The 21771-nt window shown below is 25.9% G+C and overlaps 1 protein-coding gene across 1 annotated transcript in view; it reads left to right on the top strand.

The window, feature by feature from the left end:
* The window catches only part of LOC111639927 (rho guanine nucleotide exchange factor 10-like protein), a 102041-nt gene that overhangs the window by 42984 nt on the left and 37286 nt on the right, over window positions 1–21771 (top strand). Inside the window, 6 exon segments of the mRNA XM_023385885.1 lie at window positions 4786–4890; window positions 8330–8550; window positions 11836–11926; window positions 16425–16516; window positions 20740–20817; window positions 20910–21089. Coding sequence (XP_023241653.1) covers window positions 4786–4890; window positions 8330–8550; window positions 11836–11926; window positions 16425–16516; window positions 20740–20817; window positions 20910–21089 — 767 coding nt within the window.

Raw genomic sequence — 21771 nt, 5'->3', positions numbered from 1 at the left:
CCTTACACTAATTACAGTTTGATTATGAACAGTATTTAATTTTTTGGCTGCATTTGTAGCATTCTCATCACTTAAAAATAAAAAGTATAAAACATGTCTCTTATATTCATCTGTTACTTCCATTTTAACGAAAATAAATAACTGAAATGTTCCCAATTCTGAACAGTATTATATGAATGAGATCCAATTTAACACTTCAGTGTAAAAAGTATCACATTAGACTGGCATTTTTAATAGCAAAACAAGATTTTTCTCAACGTCATAAAATACGCACGAACTTATGGACTGACCTGATATATATTAGTTACATTAGTCATTTCTAATTTTTTTAATGGATGCTAATTGATAAAATAATATATTTTAATATCATAATGTAAATTTCCAAATAAACTTCTTTGTAAATTGATTTTTATATAAAATTCAGTTGAAATGTTTTTGAAAAAAAAAAATATGACTGATTTTCCTGAATATTTAAATTTAAGCTCTGATTCATACTATTAATATTTTGACGTAATTAATAATCCATTTATTAATGTGGATATAATTTTTGAATCGTAAACAAATTTCAGTTCGAATGTAAGTGAATTAAGCGTGATTCGAATAAGAAGTTAAATAAAAGATTTGTTATCTAATGAAGCAAGTAACAACATTTAGAAATTTTGATAGTTTCTGTAATCACTCGGACAAATTTAACCAATCAATTTTATCTAGATTACTATTGAATATTAGTTTCAGTTTCATTTCTGCTTCAGTATTTTTTTCAAAAATTTATAATGCATATAAAATTGTTTTCATATTTGTCGTTATTTAATATTAATATTAGCTCTAATATATACAATGTATGTTGTTATGATCGATCTTCAATTGCGTATTACACAGAAATCTTTGGAAATTTAAGAATAGTTTGAGTGTTATTTACAATTGTATAATCGTAATGTAAGAAAACTAAAATCCCGTGAAAATTTCAAGCATCCATTTTAATGTTTTCTTGTTATTCATCCAACACACAAGGTCAGTGTGTCAGATAAATCGATAAAATATATTATACTATACAGCTTTTTTGTATTAAAAATAAAGTTTGAAAGGTTTTGTCTGCGACGATTATTTTCGTAATATACAGTAAGTGTGTATTCGATTGTGTTGATGGTGTATCGTTATATAACTCCGTTATATTTCGGTGATATGACTAATGATTCGTTCTTAGCATGTAAATATTTGTAGTTACAGCAGCCAATGAAACTTGATAGATCTGTAGTAATTTTCAAAACAAACGTTTAAAAACATTGAATTTAATTCGGTGTTTTTATTAATAATATTATTTAGTCACTGGTATAAAATAGTATTTAATAGAATTGGCATTTTACATTTATTTATAAATATTAATATTAATTTATATTTAGAATTGCTTCTTATGTGTGTATCTGTATCAGAAATGATTGCAATTAAGGTTTCTAGCATCAGTTAATTAAGAAGAATCCTGCGTCAGATTTTCTATTAATGTACAGTACTTCTAATAATAATTAAGTGATAAAATTTGACGATTACAAAATCTGTAATGGTTCATTTCTTTATTAATCTGTAAGAAAGATAGATGGATTGAGATTATTTTTATTAAAAAAAAGCACTAAAACTTAATACAGAAACTCTGAATCTTGAATAAATAATAATAATAATTTATCGTTCATTAAGATGAAAAATAGGATTTCATGTTCGCATTTTCATTTATCAAATAACGTGTCGAGTGTTATTTTATAGTTATATCATGCTAAAGTGATATTCGTGTAAGAGTTCGTTATAAAGTCTGATTGCGATTTATGGGAGGGCTTTTATTCTGGACCGCGCCCAAAAAACAGAGGTTTTTGCAGATTAAAATCAGTTATCGCATAGAAATTTTGGGGATGGTATTAAAAAGTTTTTATGTAAATATATTAAATATAAAGTTAACTTTGTAACAAAAATTTATGTAAGAAAAACATTATTTTTTACAATTCAACTGAAGTTAACTGTAAACATATCCTGTAGTAAAAGAATGCACGGTATAAATATCACTCATTGCTATTCTGTTGGTTTAGTGCTCAATTTTCTAAACGTTTTAAGCTCACCCTCATATTCTACTCGAACATATATGACATTATTTTAATTTTTACGCGTATAAAAAATCTTTATTTATCATCATCACTTGTATTAGGAGATTGCATTACTTCAAAAAGTATGTAAAATAAAATCGTATAAATTACGACAGGAACAATGTATGTGATGTCATCGTCGTTAAAGCTGTTGTTAAAGGAAAAACCTTCAAGCTGAATAATGATTAAATGTCATGAATTTTAGTTTCTGCATCGCTTGCTACTTCATTGTATTTTATGTATATAACTTCACTTTAAAAAAGTAGATATTTTACTGTTAGATATAATTAACGAAATGAATTTTTAATTAAGTAGATTATTCGAAAATCAGTCTTGGACTACCTTAATTTAAAAGCATATACGTATTTCTGTCAATTCAATAAAATATTATATATATAACTTAAAATAGTAATGGTTTATCTCTTCCTCTTCCTTTTATGTGTAATTTTATCGTTGTAATTGTATATTATATCGATTTTACTTGCTGTAATCGAATACTTTGAAGCGCGTTAATGTTCTATAAATCTTTATTTACAAAAAAAAATTGTTTACAGTATGTAAAATTCATAAAAATCAGGAAATATTAAATTTAGTGTATACGATCTTTTCAATAGTTGTATCGATTTATTTATTCAATTTTAATTATTTATTTTAATTCGGTCTGTTAAATTCGCTATTTTGTAGCCATGTATTTAGAATGTAAAACAATTTAACGGTATAAAACAAACGTCCTTAATAAATACAATTTGTTAAAAGATTTGCTAGATATTTATTTTGAAAGTATATTTGATAATATTGTAGTTTTAGTAAGTTATTTATTATTATTATTAGGACAATCACATTGTCTTCGTTTATAAATTTTTCCCAAGAGGTAAATATTTTGGAATTAGGAATTTTGATGGCATATCAAAACCTATATCGCACGCTCCAAAAAAGAAGAAAAAATGAATTGGTCAACACGTAAATACATTATTCCCTCATATTCCCTTACCTAGTTTAATATCTAATTTCGCTTTTGTTAATATTCTGTCATCCGGAAAATTGCGTTAATAATGTTGAGATTTTTAAGGAAATCGTAGCTGACGTAATCGTAAAAATTTCGTTTTGAAACGGAAAAATTATCGAGATCAACTGTGGCTTGTATGTAGAATATTCGATCAGAAAATGTCTTCATTAACATGTCGATATATCGACGTCTAAAATACGGTAATCAGTGAAAAATCGATCAAACTAAAGGTAACATTTTGCAATTTAAGGGTATATTTAGCTCTAGTAGGGATAGGATTTAAAAAAAAAAAAAGTATTGATAAAATGAAAAAATATAAATTATCGAAAGGCTGTTAGGTGTACAAAAAGGGAAAAAATCGATCAGGCGAATTCCTATCTTGTAAGTCATTTTCTGTTACCGTTGATGATTTTATCACACTTAGAATTTGGCGCTATGTTAAGAAAAATTCCCGTAATATGTGAATTTTACCGTATTTTCAGTTATTTCGGTAAGTGTTTTTTCTTTCCCATCATAGATATTTATTATTCGAAAAAAATATCACGAAAGCAGATATTTTTTAACTAGTTAAAAGTGTTTATTGCATGTTTTATAATTGTTTCTCTCAAAAAATTATATATTAATTTAAAACTATTTATACCTTTAAAAAATCGCCTATTTTCGGTTCCACGTGTCGATAATTTATAAAAATTTCAGAAACATATTTATGTAAATTATTTAATTCGTATCGACCGCATTTTATTAATATAAAGTATATTAACATTGTAATATATTTTTTAATCAGCTTTTATGTTAAAAGTGTTGATTATATTAAATAAGTTTTATAAATCATTAAAAGTGGTGATAAATAATAATAATAATAATAATGACATTTTAGAGCCACCTGTTCAATTGCAATAACTTTTTTGAAGTAATAAAGTATAAATGTCACTGAACTATTTTACTGGCCACAAAATAAATATTTGATTAGCTGATGAAAAATAAAACTGTTGCTTCCAGTAAATATTTCCAAAAAATATTTTATATAATAAAATATTTGATTACTTGAAATTTTATAAAAATTATGAATAATATAAATGATTCATTATTAATAATTTCATGTTATAAGCTTAAAATTCATTAGTATTAATATTATTTGATCAATTACTTGTTAATAAGAACAGTCTAAACATAATTAAGGTAAGTTAAGATGAAATTTCTTCTTTCTCTTTAAATCTCACTATGAGTTTTCATTTATAATATATATTAAATTTATTTGTTTTTATATAAATTATGCTATTATTAGAATAAAACTTTTACATTTTAAACATAAAAAAGAAAAATTAGTCTTCTGGGATTAGGAAATTTCTCTTTTATCCCATTTTGTCTTTTAGAAAGAGATTTTTATATATATTACAAAATATTTATTGTATTTATAAAATAAAATTTAGAATAATTTTTAAACAATAATATAATAATTAATTATTCTATTGTATATTTCTAATTAAAAATTAGCTGAAGGTTTTTTGTTTATCCAGGTTTAAACTTAAAAGAAAAACTTACATGATGAAATAATCTCCCTTATTAAACTACTTAGTATCTTTTTAAATTATTACCCTTAACGAATGTCATTTTAGAGACAATTTCCCTTCATTAACTACAACCTAATTTCAGCAGATCAGCAATTGACTGACACCATAGGCTCGGGAAAGGTCAGCGATGAACCTCTCTACATGCTGTATGACGATTCCCATAAGCATCAGCAACTGTCTTCTAGAGGTTGGTGGTGTGGTGCATCTTTCTTTCTGCTTCCTTCTTTATTTTATTAGCTACTGGTGTACTTTTAAGAAAAATTTGAATTAATAATTACTAATAAGTAACATTCCACTGTTAATAATTTCCTTCCTGCAAATACTAATTATTTCTAACTAATTTTCAGTTCTGTTTTTCTTAGTTTCCTCCTAAACATTTTTTCTCTTAACCCTTAAACAAAATAACATGAAATAAAACCATTACTAAAACAAAATATAACACTCAGGATTTTTTTTTAATTGGAAAAGATCTTTATTCCTTAAATGGCATGATTATACTCTTAATATAAATTTTATTTTTATCAATATATTTAATTTATATTATTGATTTTATTTTTTTAGTTAATCCAGTTTTAAAAATTGATGGAAAAATTAAAATTTTCATCACTTTTTTTTTTTTTTTTTTTTTATAAAACATAATATGAATTATCATTTTACAGGTCTGAATTTCAGTACACGATAAGGTGTACAGTTGATTTTGATCTCCCGTGTGTGTGTTTTTACATTATCTTAAAATAAATATGCTGTCTTTCAATATAAATTCTCAAGATTAATTTTATTAACCAATTAAATTATCAGTGAACAGTCCCAAGAAAAATATTTAAACTTCTTCTTGATGGAATATTAATAAACTGTATATTGTTGTTGAAGGTTAAACTTAGTATGTCAACTGATTGTTTTTCATTCATCTGATTCAACATGCAGCTGTTAAAATAGCTAAAATAAAAACATAAAATTGATTGCCTCTATCTATTCCTTTATCATATGTAGCTACATTTTTAAAATGTTTTCATGACAGACAGCTAAATTTTAAAATTATATAAAATAATTAGTAATATTTTCAAGTTTAAAAATGAAATAATTTTTAATAATAAATTAATTATTTTGTCATACAGAATTTTATTTAGGAGTATATACAGTTATTTAGATACAGTAAATAACTGTATCTAAACTGTAACTACACTTGATAAAACAAACAACATTGTTTAATTTTATGAAAATTAAAATAAGTCAAAATTTAATTAAATTAGTTTTATTTTTTCTTTTTAATTTTATTGAAAATATAACTTTTTCCATCAATAGATAAAATAAAAAGTGAAAAATATTAATATAATTTTTAATTAATTTATATTTGCATTATAAGATTAACAAATGGTAAACTATTGTGAATTAATATGCATTCATATTAAAGTTTTATAAATATTTAAGTTTTTTTATAATATAGATTTTTTTCAACACTTTTTTGATATTTTCTTATTGCTCTGTACATGATTATTTTAATTAAATGCAATTTTGTATAAAGAATTTACAAGAAAAAACAATATTTAGAATTAGTTAAAATTATTTACCATGGAAATTGTGTACAAATAGATTTTTTATACTAAATATAGAGACTAGTTTAATTTTATTACAAAATTACATCCTGGTTTCTTCATGTAAAAATATAATTAAAAATTGGAAATTTTAAAAATTATAAGGATAGAAAGCAACAGTTTGCTTATCTTATTACTATATTTTTGTAAAATTGGAATAGAATTTAATGAAAATATAATTTTAATATTGCATATAATATGAGAAATAATAATATAAATTTAATAAATGCTAACTAAATAAAATTTCAGAATTTCTTTTTAAGAAAGAATGAGAAAAAAAGTAAAATTTATTTTCACTGATGATAGGAGTATGAAATTTAAAACTAAAATAAAATTAATACTGTTGTTACAGTTTTTTATTTATATTTTAAATTATCAATATTACAAATGTGAGAAAAATAGCTATTAAATAATTACTATTGTAAAATAATCTGAAAATATAGGAGTAAATATGATGAAACTCAAGTAATTTGAGATAGAAGACATGTACTCAGTGTCATATTTCTCAAGTCACTTGGGACAATTTTAAAGTGATATATTAAACATGTATGTGATTAAACAAATTAAAGGAATACACTGTACTGTAAGTTTATATTTTTAAAATTTTTAAGATTTAACTTAATGAATATTTTATTTCTTTTCAGGATTTTTATTTATTTATTTTTAAGTTAAAATGCTTTAAACTTGTGAAAATGGCATCATTCTTTAAAAATATACAATATATATCATCATTACTATTGTGAATGTGCTCAATTTATTTGAAGGCATTATTCTTTTTTAAGTAACTTTTTTTTATAAATGAACATAAATATGATCTGTTTGTAGTAACTAATTCTTTTCTTTTCTTTACTTTTTATTTTTAAGATAGAAATGTTTTTTTATTTTTTTTAGATTGAATTCTTTAAACTGTTTTATTTTTCATTTAAGTTTGATATCAGCTGAAACAAAAAAAATTAATGACTTTTAATAATAATTTATTACATATCACACATATCACTTTTATAAATTCAAAGCAGTTTAAATTTTTAATTATTTTGTCTGTCTTTATATGTTAAATGTGAATATTTATGTGGATAAGATGCAATTGTGGGTTGTATCATGAAATTAGTTGTCACAATAGTATACATAAATATCATTTTCTGTAATTATTTTTAATGCCTGTTGTATGTTTTTGTTCTCAGATGTATTAATATTGTTGGTCTACTGTTCTGTGTGAAAGTTTGATTTTTATAGATTATAATTAAGATTTATTTTAGTTAATTTTAAAAATTTAACCATAAAAATTAATTAAAATATAAAAAAATATGTATATTGAAGACACAATATTGTCTTTATCTTCCATTGTTTACAATCACCAGTGATAATCCAAAAATAATTTATACTTTAATGTAAAAATCATTGACCAGTTTCAACATAAAATTAGAGTATTTTTTGGAGAAATTGTTTTACTTCTGTTCTTGTTTTTTTTTTTTAAAGTAAATTAAATATCCTTAATTTTTGGAAGAAATTATTTCAAATCATAAATTTGTTGTTTTTTAGGATTATAAATTTAATTTGAAAAATTATTATTTATTATTGATTTACTTTTCTTCTATAGTTATAAAAATCATACTGATGAATCTATTATTGAAGTTTTCAAAAGCTAAAAATATATGAAATAATTTATTTTAATTTTAAAAATACTTTATATGTTAATTTTGATATAATTTATAAATTATAAATATCAAATTATTAGTTATTTTTATATTTCTTCAGAAAAACAAAAATGTTAACATTCTCATCAAGTTCAGTATAGAATTTTGTATAACCCTCTTACATGTGTAATACATATAGAAAGTATTAAAGACTATGTACAATATGTGTTTGCATTTCAGTTAGTCTAAATCCAGACACTTTATTTTTTGAAAGTTTTTTCTTGTTTTGTAATGAAATTATTCTCATTATCAATATTTATAATTTAAAAATAATAAACAATTTTATAAAATTCAGTAACTTAAGAAAATAGTGTTATAACTATTAATTCCTTTTAATTAGACTCTGTGTGCCAGAGTAGTCCAGAAGATAATATTTATGAAGAGGTTGATCTACAGAATTTAGCCAAAGCTGAAAATGATAATACTAATTGGCTTGGATCAGGATTGTCTGGGAACCAATTCATTAGTTCAGGCAGTGAAGAAGAAGAAACAGGAGCAGCAAAACTGGCTGCACGTATTATTGGAAAACGAAAAAAAAGTAAAAAAGGAAAAGAAATGGAGGTAATTATCTGTTTAGAATAAAAATATTCTTGTTGCTATTCTCCTTATAAATCCTACCATACATAATACAGTCAAACCCTATTATTATGTTACCAGTTCATGCAAATTCATGTTAATGTGAAATAGTTTTGATGTCACATGGATGAGGATAGGCATTTTAATGTTAACGACTTTGGTTAATATGAAATATCATTTAATATGTAATATGAAGCAAGTTGTTGTCCCATTAATTCAATAACAATTATATTATGTCATTTAATATATTTCCTAAAGTCACATACCCAAGCCAAACTGGCAACACACGAGCCACATCGTGTCCAGGGGTATGCTTTTTGACTTTAATATTAGTCACAATGTTGTCATCATTGACAATGCAGTATTTGCTACACTAATAATCTTCATTTACATTTGAAAATAACACTTTCTCTAATAATTGACGTTTCATACTTTGTAATAATGCTGAACAATTAGTTAATATGCACATTGGCAACTAGAAGTTAATAGGAACAGAAGATTTTCAGTTAAAAATTTGTAGTTTTTCAAAATAGTTCTTACTTTTAATTGTTAATGTAATACTTTCAATCTATTATTAATAATGGAAGTAACAAGACAACTGAATTACAATATTAAATACTGTAATTAGTTTGTAATTTTAAAATTAATAACAAACAGTTTCCAATGAAACCCAAGAAAATGAGTTTTTTTTTAATTTGTAAAGTTTTATGCATATTCTGCTCCTAGATTCAATTTGGCAACTAGGACAGCCTGTTATATCCAGCTGCTTTAATCTTTGTTTTACTAATTCTAACCAATGTTGAAAAATGAGCATTGATTTAAGCCACTTTATCTTAAGAAAGTGTGTTTGAAACAAGACAATTTTATTTATTTATTGTGGCATAACATTTGTTCTCAAATTTGATCTGTCGATTTTGAATGACTAACTTCCATTAGGACTGCTTTATCATGGGCAAAATAAAAATAAACAAAATGCATCATTGCACATGCTTAACAGAAAATGAACAAAACACAAGCAAAGCAATCAAAGCCAATTGCTTTGTTCTTGGATTGCCTCTCTATGTTGGTTGGCAAGTAAAAGGATCTTTTCTTTAGTGGCTTACAATTGCAAGGATTACCTCTCTGTGGTGGCAGATGCAAGGATTATCTGACCATGCCTAGCAAATGTAAGGATGCTTCTTTTTTTTCTACCTTTGTCTCAATTCTATCATGACTTTGTTGTATCAGTCATGAGATGCATTAGTTTTTAAATGTATCTAACTTGTAAACAATAAAACACAATGAAATAACTTGGAGAAAATTTGACTTTTGCCATTTGATGGTATGACTGTTGATGTTTTTTGTAAAGTTTACATTACCCTATGAATACAAAGTGCCAATTTTTAAATCCCTTCAACTTTGTGCTGATGGGGTTTGACTGTATTACAGATAATGATGTGAAGAACGATCTGTGTAAAGTAGTCCAATCTCTGTCAATGTCAATACAAATTTTATTTGTTATAATTAGAGTATATTTGTGTTGTAAGAGTAAAATAAATTTAATTTATTATACAGTAGAACCTCGATTATCCGGACTAATTGGGGATGAAGGTAGTCCGGATAAGGAAAAATCCGGATAATCGAAACAAATACTTTAATTTGTCTTTTAATGATAATACAACACGTTTTCTTTTCGATGACATATCGGTAATATTAAAAGTAAATACTGTATTTAAATCGTGATCAAATTTTCAAGAAACAAACGTTCGTATTGAATTTGGACTACTACTGACCAACGCTAACAGACTACCTATTGTTTAAAAGGCCCTCTGGTGGCGCAAGAAGACGGATTTTATAAAATAAAAAGCAGTTGAAACTGCATTTTTATGAATAAAAATTTGACAAACTATTTATCGTTTTATGACGAGTAAAATTTTTTCGTCGCGTTCGCGGCTTTTAAGTAATGCATAAACCTTTGAGGCGCGAAGCCCTTCGGACCGCGAGACATAGGTGGTGGCCTACGTCGCCCATGCCTTACACCGCCCTTGGTTATAGAAATGATGTAATTTGAGTATAAATTATTTATAAATACGTATGTCAAGTTATATTTTTATTACGACGCAAAATATATTTAAGAGTTTACGACCACTGTGCTGGGTGAGACGTTGTTGAAACAAAAAATGTTATGCATTTCATAACGTACATAAACAATGTCGTAATTCGCTAAGTGCAAATCAGCAAATTCGTAAAATTTTTGTTTATTTTGAACAATCCGGATAATCGAAAATCCGGATAATAGAGGTCCGGATAATCGAGGTTCTACTGTAATTTTATAATATAATTTATAGAATTGAAATACATGTAAAAATAAAATTTTTATATAATATTTTAAAATACTCTATAATAAAATATTTTGAGTAAAGCATACAAAAACAGAAATAAATTGTTCTTATTAATGCTATAAACTATTATAAAGATATTTTAGATGAGGAGAAAAACAGCTGATGTTAAGCAAAATATACTTTAATATAAAGTCATAATGCAGAGTTATTTACTTTAGTAAATATTATAATCTATCTTGCTTTAGAAAAAATCAGGATAGATTTTGATATTTGTATAAGTTGGAGTTCAAAAATTATTTATTTTAGCAAAAGAGAATTACATAAATGTATATTATATTTACATACTTATTTAGTTTGTTACATAAATAAGATAATGTTTTAGTTAATGATCAACTTATTTAAAATTATTTAATAAAACAACAAAAAGATACAGATTGCAAATTATAAATATACAATGCTTTTGTCTTTCAAATTAAAAAGCATATATATGCTGTTTAGCTCCAATATTGAATTCTTAGATTTAAAAAAGAAAAAAGAAAAATCATTTCATTGATGATAAGATTTGGATGAAAATTTTTCTGTATGTTCATGTTTTTAGTGAAAAGCTTAACAGTAATTGTAAATATTGGAAAATTTAAATAAGTATTTTAAAACCAAAATTAAAAAGAGAATGAAATGCTACTTAGTTATCTATAAAATCTAATTTATTAAATACAGTAAAGAAAATAAAAACAAAACTTATTTTTTTAAAACATTTCTAATGTTATATCTAAATCAATTTAATACAAATCTTTCATAATACTGAGGAGTTAGTTAGCTGTAATTTTAGAAGGTAATTTGATGATGAGTTTTTAATAAAATTTTGTTTTTAACCTATGTCTTTATTTTTTCTTTAAAAATGTATTACTTTGTTTTTAAGAAATCAAATTCTTATAATAATATTTATTAGGGTATTACTGGAGGTTTTACCAGATGGTTCTCAACAAGGCGAAAAGAATATGAGTTAGAAAAATGTATGAATAGAATTATAAGAAATCAAGGTCTGCTTCAAAATTTTTTAAATTTATAATTAATAGATTTAGCATGTAATATTTAAATTTATATAATAATGTTTAACCTTTCTGTTTTTAAAGGGGAGAAAAATTTCATTTTTAAAATATTTGTAGTAGTATATTCATTTTGGAATTTAGATATTATTATTATTTTTCTGTTTGTTAAAAATTATTTAAAAAGATTTAACATGAAATTTAAAAATTTAATTAAGTTTTGATTTCATGTTAAATCTGTACAGTAGTACCTCATACTTCAAACAATGCTTTAAAGTTCAAACTGTGTCTGCAGTGATAAAATGCACTTGAAAGCATAAATGCAATCTGTATTATCTCTAAGTTGTCTCTTGCTCTTGCATTATGCTTGTATGTTTTCGATGCTTTATTTTGGTATGTTTAGTTATGTACTATATTGTGTGTTATTCATCAATTTTTAACAATTTATTCCTGGAATTTTTCTTTGTCAACAACATTTTGGTACCCTGTACATTTTATATCCTTTAGTTAAAAATTTTGTGAACAGAACTTTTCAAACTATATTTGACATGTTCAAACTTTGGGAGCATCTTCCCCATACACTACAATTTTTTTTCACTGTTTTTATGGCATTACATTCTTTCCAAAACTTATAAAGCATAATATGCTTTCTATCTGAAGACATTACAACTTGATTTTATTCAAACAAAATGTGAAGTAAACAGTTTAAAGTTAGATTTTAAACAAAAGAATAAATTCTCACATTATCTACTATATAGTATGTTAAATTTCAAAACTGTTATAATTAAATCACACATCTATATTAAGATTCAGAAGTCCACAGTGTGCAACCAATAAATGCAATTTTTGTTTTCTTATATAGTATTTACATATTTTATCTATTGCTTTTGTGTTTTAATTTATAATTAGGGCATTTGATTGTGTCATTTTTACCTTAAATTATGTGTATTTGCTGTTTTAAGTTTGTTGAAATTGGTATTGTTTAGGGTCTGGGAATAGATTAATTGACTTTCTGTTATTTCTAATGGGAAAAATTGATTCAGAGTTTGAACAACCTCGTGGAATGAATTAAATTCGAAGTATGAGGCACCACTGTACTTTACACTGACAACCTATATTCTTTATTTGAAACAATAATAAGTTTATACATTGAATTAATTATTTATTATTTATTGTAGAATATACAAATAGTATCAATTAGTTCATTTTAAAAATGCAAAGTAATACAGAAATTTTTAATGAAATAGAAAGACAAAAAGACTACATATTTGAATACAGTGGGTGATCGGTTAACGAACATAATCCGTTCCAAGGCTTTGTTTGCTATCCGAATTGTTCGTTAACCAATTATCGATTTACCATAGGGAATTTAATTAATTCGTTCTGAAGACCCCAAAAATAAAAAATATATACTTTCTTACTACGTTTATTTATATGTAATAATAAAAATACATACACACACAGTCTTGCATTTTTATTAGTCATATTTTTTTTCCGTTTGAAATGGTTAAAGAATCTGTCTAATGTCAATTGATTTTCTCTCTTCTTCAGGATTTTTCGTAAGTAATTAATAGCATTGCAATTGTAGAAATCCCCAAGCCTCAACCTGGTTTAGATGCCATTCTAAGACCGTTGTTCTGACATCTTCCCACTTCTTCAAAGGATCTTTAATAACAGATATCGGCATTAATCCTCTTTTTCAGAAAAAAAACATCTCGCCAAGATTCTTGGTGTTCTTCATTCAAGAGTTCTTGGCGTTCTTCTGTCGTCAGATCCGTTTCAGGTTCTATTATGAACTCTTCGATGTTCTTTATTTCTCAGATGTGATTTTTGTTACTCCTTTAGCCGCTTGAGTCTTCTGGATTATACAGTATTTTCCTTAAATAAGATTGAACTGCGGCCTACTTTAGACCTGTTTACGCCATACTGCCCAGCAACATTAGGTATCTTCTGCCCACTCTCTACCTTTGCTATTATACTCTCACCTTTCAAAAAGAAAAACAGACGCAAAACTTAACGAGTGTCTACCCGACAGTCTCACCTATACATAAAAGAATTATTTTGTCAGAAAAATAAAAGGCTGGAATTACAAGGGAGAGTTTCAAAGTTCGGAGGAATACTATCCGATCGGTATATACCGGCTTGAGCGTCGATGTCAACGCTTCCCACACTCCGAAAAGTTTTGAATTGTTTCCTGAAGACATGGGAAGACCAATCGGTATTCATTATTTTACATCGCTTCTTCTTGTGTTTGTTCTGTGAGGTGTTCGTTAGCCAATCATGTGTTCATTGTCCGAACATAAAAATCTTTCGCGAAAGTGTTCATTATCCGATTTGTTCGTTATCCGATCTGTTCGTTAACCGATCACCCACTGTACTTTATAGTTTGTATAATTGATTTTAATTAACTTGTTATATATTTTCTATCTCACTGGTAATAGCAATTTTTATTTTGTGATAATATGAAATATAGCTTTGTCATCTGTGGTGCTATATGCAATTTTTCTTATTTTTCTCATTGCCACTCTTTTCCCATTAGTCTATGTAGAATTGTTTTTAATTGGCTTTTACTACATTGAAATTGTAGTGGTAACCTGAATTTAGATGCTTCTATCTCATTCTTACAAATAATGACAATGCATTGCATCAGAGTCAACTCCCATCTTTTCTGTTCTATTGTCACTGTCATTCACCCAGAATTTTCATCTAAAAGATGTTAGAATAGGTAGAATACATCTCAAATTTACTGTTACTCATGTTTTATTAATGATCTGTTTATTGTTAAACTAAATGTATTCAACAATGCTCAGTTTATCTTAAGAAAATATCAAACAGGTTCAAAGACTACATGCACTTTTGTTACCTGATGACCATATGCATTGAATACTTTCTTCTGTTGCATTATCAATGGATTTTGTTGTTTTTTAAATCCTCCTTAATAAAATTTGTTTAATTATGCATAGATTAATTTGCATAGATTTGTTTCATCATATTTTACTGAAATATTCAAGGTTAAAAAAATTTTCTCACATGATAAAGAAATTAATTCTTAGTAGAGCAACTTAAGTGCTGTATTTTAACAGGCAGTAATAACATTTCAAAGAAATATTGAAAGATGAAGAAATATTATAAATAAGATTTTTAAAAAATATTTTCAAAATATTTGTGCTTGTGCATTATTATATTTTGTGCCGGAAATGATAATATAGTAATCACTTATATGTCCCTTCACTCAAACATTGACTGATAATATATCAGTCAGTGTTTGAGTGAAAGGATGGTAACCAATTAAGAGGTAATGTCCCATAGCCAATTTTGCACATTATTATTATATCATGTATTCTTACTAATTAAATTGTTTTATTGATATTCTATTTCCAAAATGGAAGTAACTGAATGTGAAGCTAAATGCATTAAGGTGTTTTTGGTGATGGATTGGTCTGTAGGTAATGTCAAGATTTCTTTGCTAAAACAAACTTTTATAGACACTGAAAGAAATTTTTGGAGTTTTGCAAGTTTCTCTATAAAGTATGGTGAAACAGATTTGTAGGAAAGAATTCCTACAAATCTGTATTCACCATACTTTATAATTAAGAAAAGTTCATAGAAAAAGGAAACTAGATTTAACAACACTTTAGTCAAGACATGAATATAAAGTTCTCATACAGAATACATTTATGTGATAAGCAAGCAAACAAACCAACAAAATTTTCCTTTATATAATTAATGCTTCTAGTTCTCTATATATTATTTTATTAGTATATTGTGACTGTAATCTATTAACGGGTGGTCCTCTACTTTACAATTCATTATTTTGAACTTTTGATTTTTATCAATATATATGGCAGTATTTGTCCATTTTTTGCGTCACAGGTTCAGTCTTGAGCAGGAATGTCTTGAGTCAGCTAGCCTTCATGCGTCATGACAGATTTTTGATCATGGAAGAATGTGATCTCAATGAAGAGAGTATATCTATGAAGAGCAATAGGAAAAGACAGCATGTTACAGAACTCTTTATCAAGAAAAGAAAAAGAAGACTACAATTCAATTATCTCTTGTTAAATTTATAAAGAAAAAAGCAAATACTAATCAGTAAAAAAATAAATATTTTGAAAACCCTTTTTGATATTTATTTTACATTGCTCTACTTTCATGTATTTCAACTTTCATACACACTTCAGGAACCAATTAGGTATGAAAGTAGAGGACCACCTATAATAGGACTTTTTATACTGATTTAACTTGCAGATGAAATTAGAGAGATTGAATCAATCACTTGGTTCAAAAGCATAAACTTTTATTACAAATAAAAGTTAATACTAATAAAATTTCCTTTTATCTATAAGATATATATTGTTCTATTGAATCTGTGTTTTGTTATATTTTTAATTAATGTAAATATTAATTGAGCATCCAGTAATAACAAAACAGTCAGATATGTTTGTGTCTGTCTTGAATTTTTAGTGATTAATTTTTTATTTTAATATTTTAGAAGAAGAAAATTATGTTGATGTTAAAGTTCCCAAAAAACAACGACCTCCTCTTTCTCTACCTCCAATGCCACATGATTTAACACCTGAAAAGGTACATAAATTCTTAAAGTACTTATCATATTAGTAAATAAAACAGCATAATTTTATTGTTCTTCTGAAATAATTAATTAAATTAATTGTTTTAAGAAAAACTTTTTTCCTGTTTAACTGATTAGAAAATTGTTTATCTGAAAAATGCAAGGGTTTTTCAAATAAAACATAGACTAGATCAGTGAAACATGTAGTTTCACTGATTGCCATATTAGGATTACAATATATATAACATAATGACAAAGCTGCATTAACTGCTACAGAAAATCACCTCCTGCATTCTGAATATGTCCTAATGCAGTACAGCTTTCTGTATATCCTTCACTTAGAAAGAGGAAGACTACTGGATGAACCATTTAGTTATAGCTGCTCAGACTTTGCTATCAAATTGTTATCTGTGACCTTTCAGAAACATTTTATAGGTTTAAAAACATGTAAGTTACAAGGTGACATATTGGACCTGTAAGGTGGATATGTTGGATGGTAAATTCTACAGCATCTACCTTACAAGCCCTTGTGACTTACTGTACATGTTTTTTAGCCTAAAAAGTTTTTGGAAGGTCACAGATAACAATCTGATAGCAAAGTCTGAGCAAAGATGAACTATAACTGAATAGTTCATCCAGCAGTCTTCCTCTTTCTATGTAGAAGGTATACAGAAACTTGTACTGCATTGGGATGTGTGTCAGAATGCAGGAAATGATTTCCTATAGTAACTGATGCAACTTTGTTGTTATGCTGCCTATATATAAAGCAGAATGACAATGTAATACTGCTATGATGACCAGTGATACAATGCGTGTTATACCTCATATATATGAATAATATAAAAGATGAGATGGTTATATAACATTAAATAAACAATTTTAAAAGTAAATGATGAAAAAGAAATCTCTCAACAATGTTTTTAAAAATAATTTAACTATAAATAAATATTAAGTAGACTTTTTATTAATACAAGGAAAGTGTTATTAGGATATTAGGAAGGTGTTAGGTGCTATCTCGTACAATATGGTACCTAATGCCTCCATCTAGTGCCAAATTCATTTGTAATTTAAAATTATTGATACTTATTCCAAATTTAGCCCAATGATTTACAGCAGTAGTTGGTGTGTTATTGCTTTTCATCGGGTTTTTAGGGATGTTTACTTTTTATTAATATTTTAGAATTATAATTATATCAGTCATTTAGTATAATGTTATTAGCTATATAATAAACTTATTCAGTAAAATGAGATAAAATATTAAGAAGTTAATTCTATTTCTATAAATTTTATATTTTTAAAATAAATTACCTGGTTAAGTATTTTTTAAATATTATATTGATAGATTAATAATAGTGTTTGGTTGATTTTTTTGGTTATATTAATTTTAATCATATGAATTCATTAAAAATTATTCATTAGTAATTTTCTGAATTGTTAAAAAATTGCATTTGTTCAATAGACAAAAACAGTTTTCCCCCCTCTTTCTGCCCTATGAGCATCAAGAAGACTTTGAAGTTCATTGTGGTCCACAGTAGGATGGCTAAAGTAATGAGGGATGGGGGATAATATAACCAGGACAGACTACCTGAAAAATTACTGGGATTTTCAATCTATCTGGATTTAATCCTGGTCCCCTAGAGTGGTATGCTGGCATCTTAATGTTTCAGCCATCCAACCATGACAAAAAATAAATAAAAATAAATAGATGCTGAATTACTGAAAAAAGAAATGGAAAAGCATTGCTAATGTGGTTAATTTGGTTTATTTTGTAATCAAAATAATAATAAATTAAGCTGTCTTTAATTGAAACAGATTTGCCTCATTGAATTTAATCATATAACTAACTTAAACAATTTTATTGCTATAATTTTGATGTTTTCTTTTAATTAATGTACTTTTAATTACTAGGTTTTTGGTTTTTTATAAAATAAAATTATATAAAATTCAACTAGAGATTTAAATTAATAGTTTATAAAAATAAAATTCTATTAATTAGATTTTACTCTTGAGTATCTAAGACATTTTAGTTTTATATTATCACAATTGTTAACACATTATTGTGCAGTAAATATTAGGTAACTAGTTAGAGAGAGAATTATAAAATCTATTTGAAATTTCAAGTTCCTTATCTAATTAATTCAGTAATGTTTATAATTGTTTAAGTGATTAGATATTCAAAATGAATATCTAATCACTTATTATAAAATTAATTGAAATTTTCCAGATATATAGTTCAATTTTGGTAGACAATATATTATTTGACTACATATACTGACTGTATATAGTAAACTAAGTGTGAATTATAAATTAATTAAATGATAATGTCTGATTGATCAAACCTTAATTTGGTTAATTAAATAAACAGATATAAAGTAATTTGGACTAAAGGTAGGCAATTAAGTTGCCATCCTGTATTAAATTCAATAATTAGAATTAATTAATTCTAATTTAATACAGGATGGCAACTTAATTGTGTACTTTCCAAATTACTTTTTTTTCTGTATATTTAATATTATTTGACTATGTACATATTTAAAAAATAAGTAAATAATACTATTTTTTATTGTAGTCTTTTATTTGAGAATTAGTATTCGTTATCAGTATCAACATATTTTTATATTGTATATTTGAATGTTACTTTTCTGTTAATTCAGATCTCAACTTTGTTGATTGGCTCACTATGGGCCAAGAAGGCATTGCACCAATAAAATCCAAACATTCCATCCATCCAGATTACACAGAAAGAAAAATAAAACTGTAAAGTTGACACTTGTGTTTGAAAATCTACTTTAAAATTGCATTGTTAAATATCTGAGTTTATTGAATCTAAAACTTCTATTATAATCAAAAATTAGATTTATATTGATAGATAGTTTAATGTCATTTCTGAAAGGCATTGATTTATATTCAAATAAGGAATATTTACATTATATAGCTGTGAGTAAAGGATACTTAGATTAGATTTGAGTATACAAACTTATGCTAATAAACATAAAGTTTGTATGCCCAAATCGAATCTAAGTATACAGGGTGATTCAGAACTCATGGAACAAACTTTAATGGGTAGTAGAGCACACAACAAAAAACTTGTATAGGAAAGTATAGGCATAAGTGATGCGTTGAGACACACACAAGAAATAACATATGAAAAGAAACATAAAAACAGCATCATTGATAAGTTCATCTTTACAACAATGTTTACAATACTTGCTCAAAATTTATTGAGTCTCAATTATTTTTTATGTGGACATTTGAAGGACCTTGTTGCTTGAATATCCATTGCAACTACACATATGTGAGAAATACCTGCCATCTTGAAAACTGTATACCAGTCATTTCATCAATGCTGCCAAGTGTGTATTACTGCTGGTGGATGCAATTTTGAGCAATTATTGTAAACATTGCTGTAAGGACACACTTGTCAACAATGCTGTAAGTAAACAATTTGTTTCCTTTCATGTGTTATTTCTTGTGTTTGTGCTACAATGTGTCACTTGCATCCATACTTTCTTATACAGAAAATGTTTTTTTGTTGTGTGCTCTACTTCCTCTTAAAGTTTGTCCCATGAATTCTGAATCACCATGTATAATTTACTATAAGTAATGTATAATGTATAATTTACTATAAGATGGGAAATAATATAATATGGATTATATTATTTCCCATCTTTCAGCTACACTGATCAGTTTCATTTAGAATTACACCTGTTTATAATACATAAAATGTTTGAATTTCATATAATTTTGATGTATTAGTATTTTGCATTATACAGATTAATCAATAGAATATATGAAGCTATAAATGATTTTGACTTATGAACCTGCTAAAAATTCTTGAAAATTTTCTTTACTTGTTCAGTACAAATCAAAACCTGCTCTTATAATCTAATTTGTTTTTTAAAAGTTGTTAAACAATATGTCATCAGACTATGGCTTCCTGTAATTTTAACTATTTAATATCATAATGAAATAGTCAACAGGAGGAAAAGATTCTTAAATATAACATTACATAAATTATAACAGAGAATTTGTATCATCTGTAGAAATAGTGATCATAAAGCTAGGTCTGCTACATTGTTTACTAAGCTTTTTGAAAGTTAATGTAACTTAGTATTAAATGACAATTATTTAATGTTCTTATGTTTATAATAGAATTTACTTTGGTTAATTTCAAATATTAATAACTCAATTTTGAAATATGTTTTAATTAAGAATTTTCTTTGAAATTTGTATGTAGATGAAGAGACGTTACATTGTTGGCAGTATAGTTGATAGTGAAAATTCTTATGTTAATTCATTACAGAGACTTATTAAAGTAAGCAATTTATTAAAAACTATTTGTTTTATATGTTTTAATTTAAAATAAATACTTTTTTGGAGTTTAAATAAAAGAAATTTTTTTTGTAGGATTACAAACGACCATTAGAAGACAGTAATCCACCAATAGTGAGTGCAAACAAAATAGGAATTATGTTTCATAGGGTTGAACAAATTTTACAATGTCACACAATATTTGGTATTGCTCTTACTCAATGTGTTAGGCAATGGGATGAAGAAGAGAAAATAGGCGATGTATTTGTTGCTTCTGTAAGTACAAATTTAAAATATCCTATTTAAAAAATTTTTTCATTAAAATTTTAATAATAATAAAACTTTAAGAAATTTAACAATAATAAACAAAATTTGCATTATTTTGCTATTTTCATTTACCACAGTTATTTTAAGAACATTAACTGAGTATTTTAATTAGTATTTATAAAATCTATATATATAAAATTGCTTGTCCTGACTGACTCACTGACTGATTCATCATCGCCCAGAGCAAACCACTGGACCTAAAGAGCAGAAATTTGGTACACAGTTAGGGTTCGTCATGAAAACGCACACTAAGAAGGGATTTTTCGAAATTCCCAAGTGGGGGAGAGACAGTGCATTAAGGCTTATCCGGAAGAACGGCTTCTATTGTACTATTTTACATGCGATTTTTTGTTTTCAACTACGTTTAGTCTTAGGTATATTAAATTGATAACATTTCAGACATTGTTATAAATATTTTTATCCATTTCGATTTTAAAAATGTTCGAACCGTTTTAAATTCGAATTTGTTATTTCGTATTCGTATTGTATGCGTTTTAGTAGGGTATGCCATGAGAATGGACACTAAGAAGGGATTTTTCTAAATTCTCCCGCGGGGGGAGAGGGAGAGGATTAAGCTTAACCGGAAGAATGGCTTCTACTGTACTATTTTAGATGCGATTTTTTGTTTTCA

This window comes from Centruroides sculpturatus, unplaced genomic scaffold (assembly GCF_000671375.1).
Source record: "Centruroides sculpturatus isolate CEXI.00-Female unplaced genomic scaffold, Cexi_2.0 scaffold1304, whole genome shotgun sequence".
Classification (NCBI taxonomy): domain Eukaryota; kingdom Metazoa; phylum Arthropoda; class Arachnida; order Scorpiones; family Buthidae; genus Centruroides; species Centruroides sculpturatus.
Note: the sequence above shows the minus strand (reverse complement) of the source record. Positions and strands in the feature narration are given on the sequence as shown.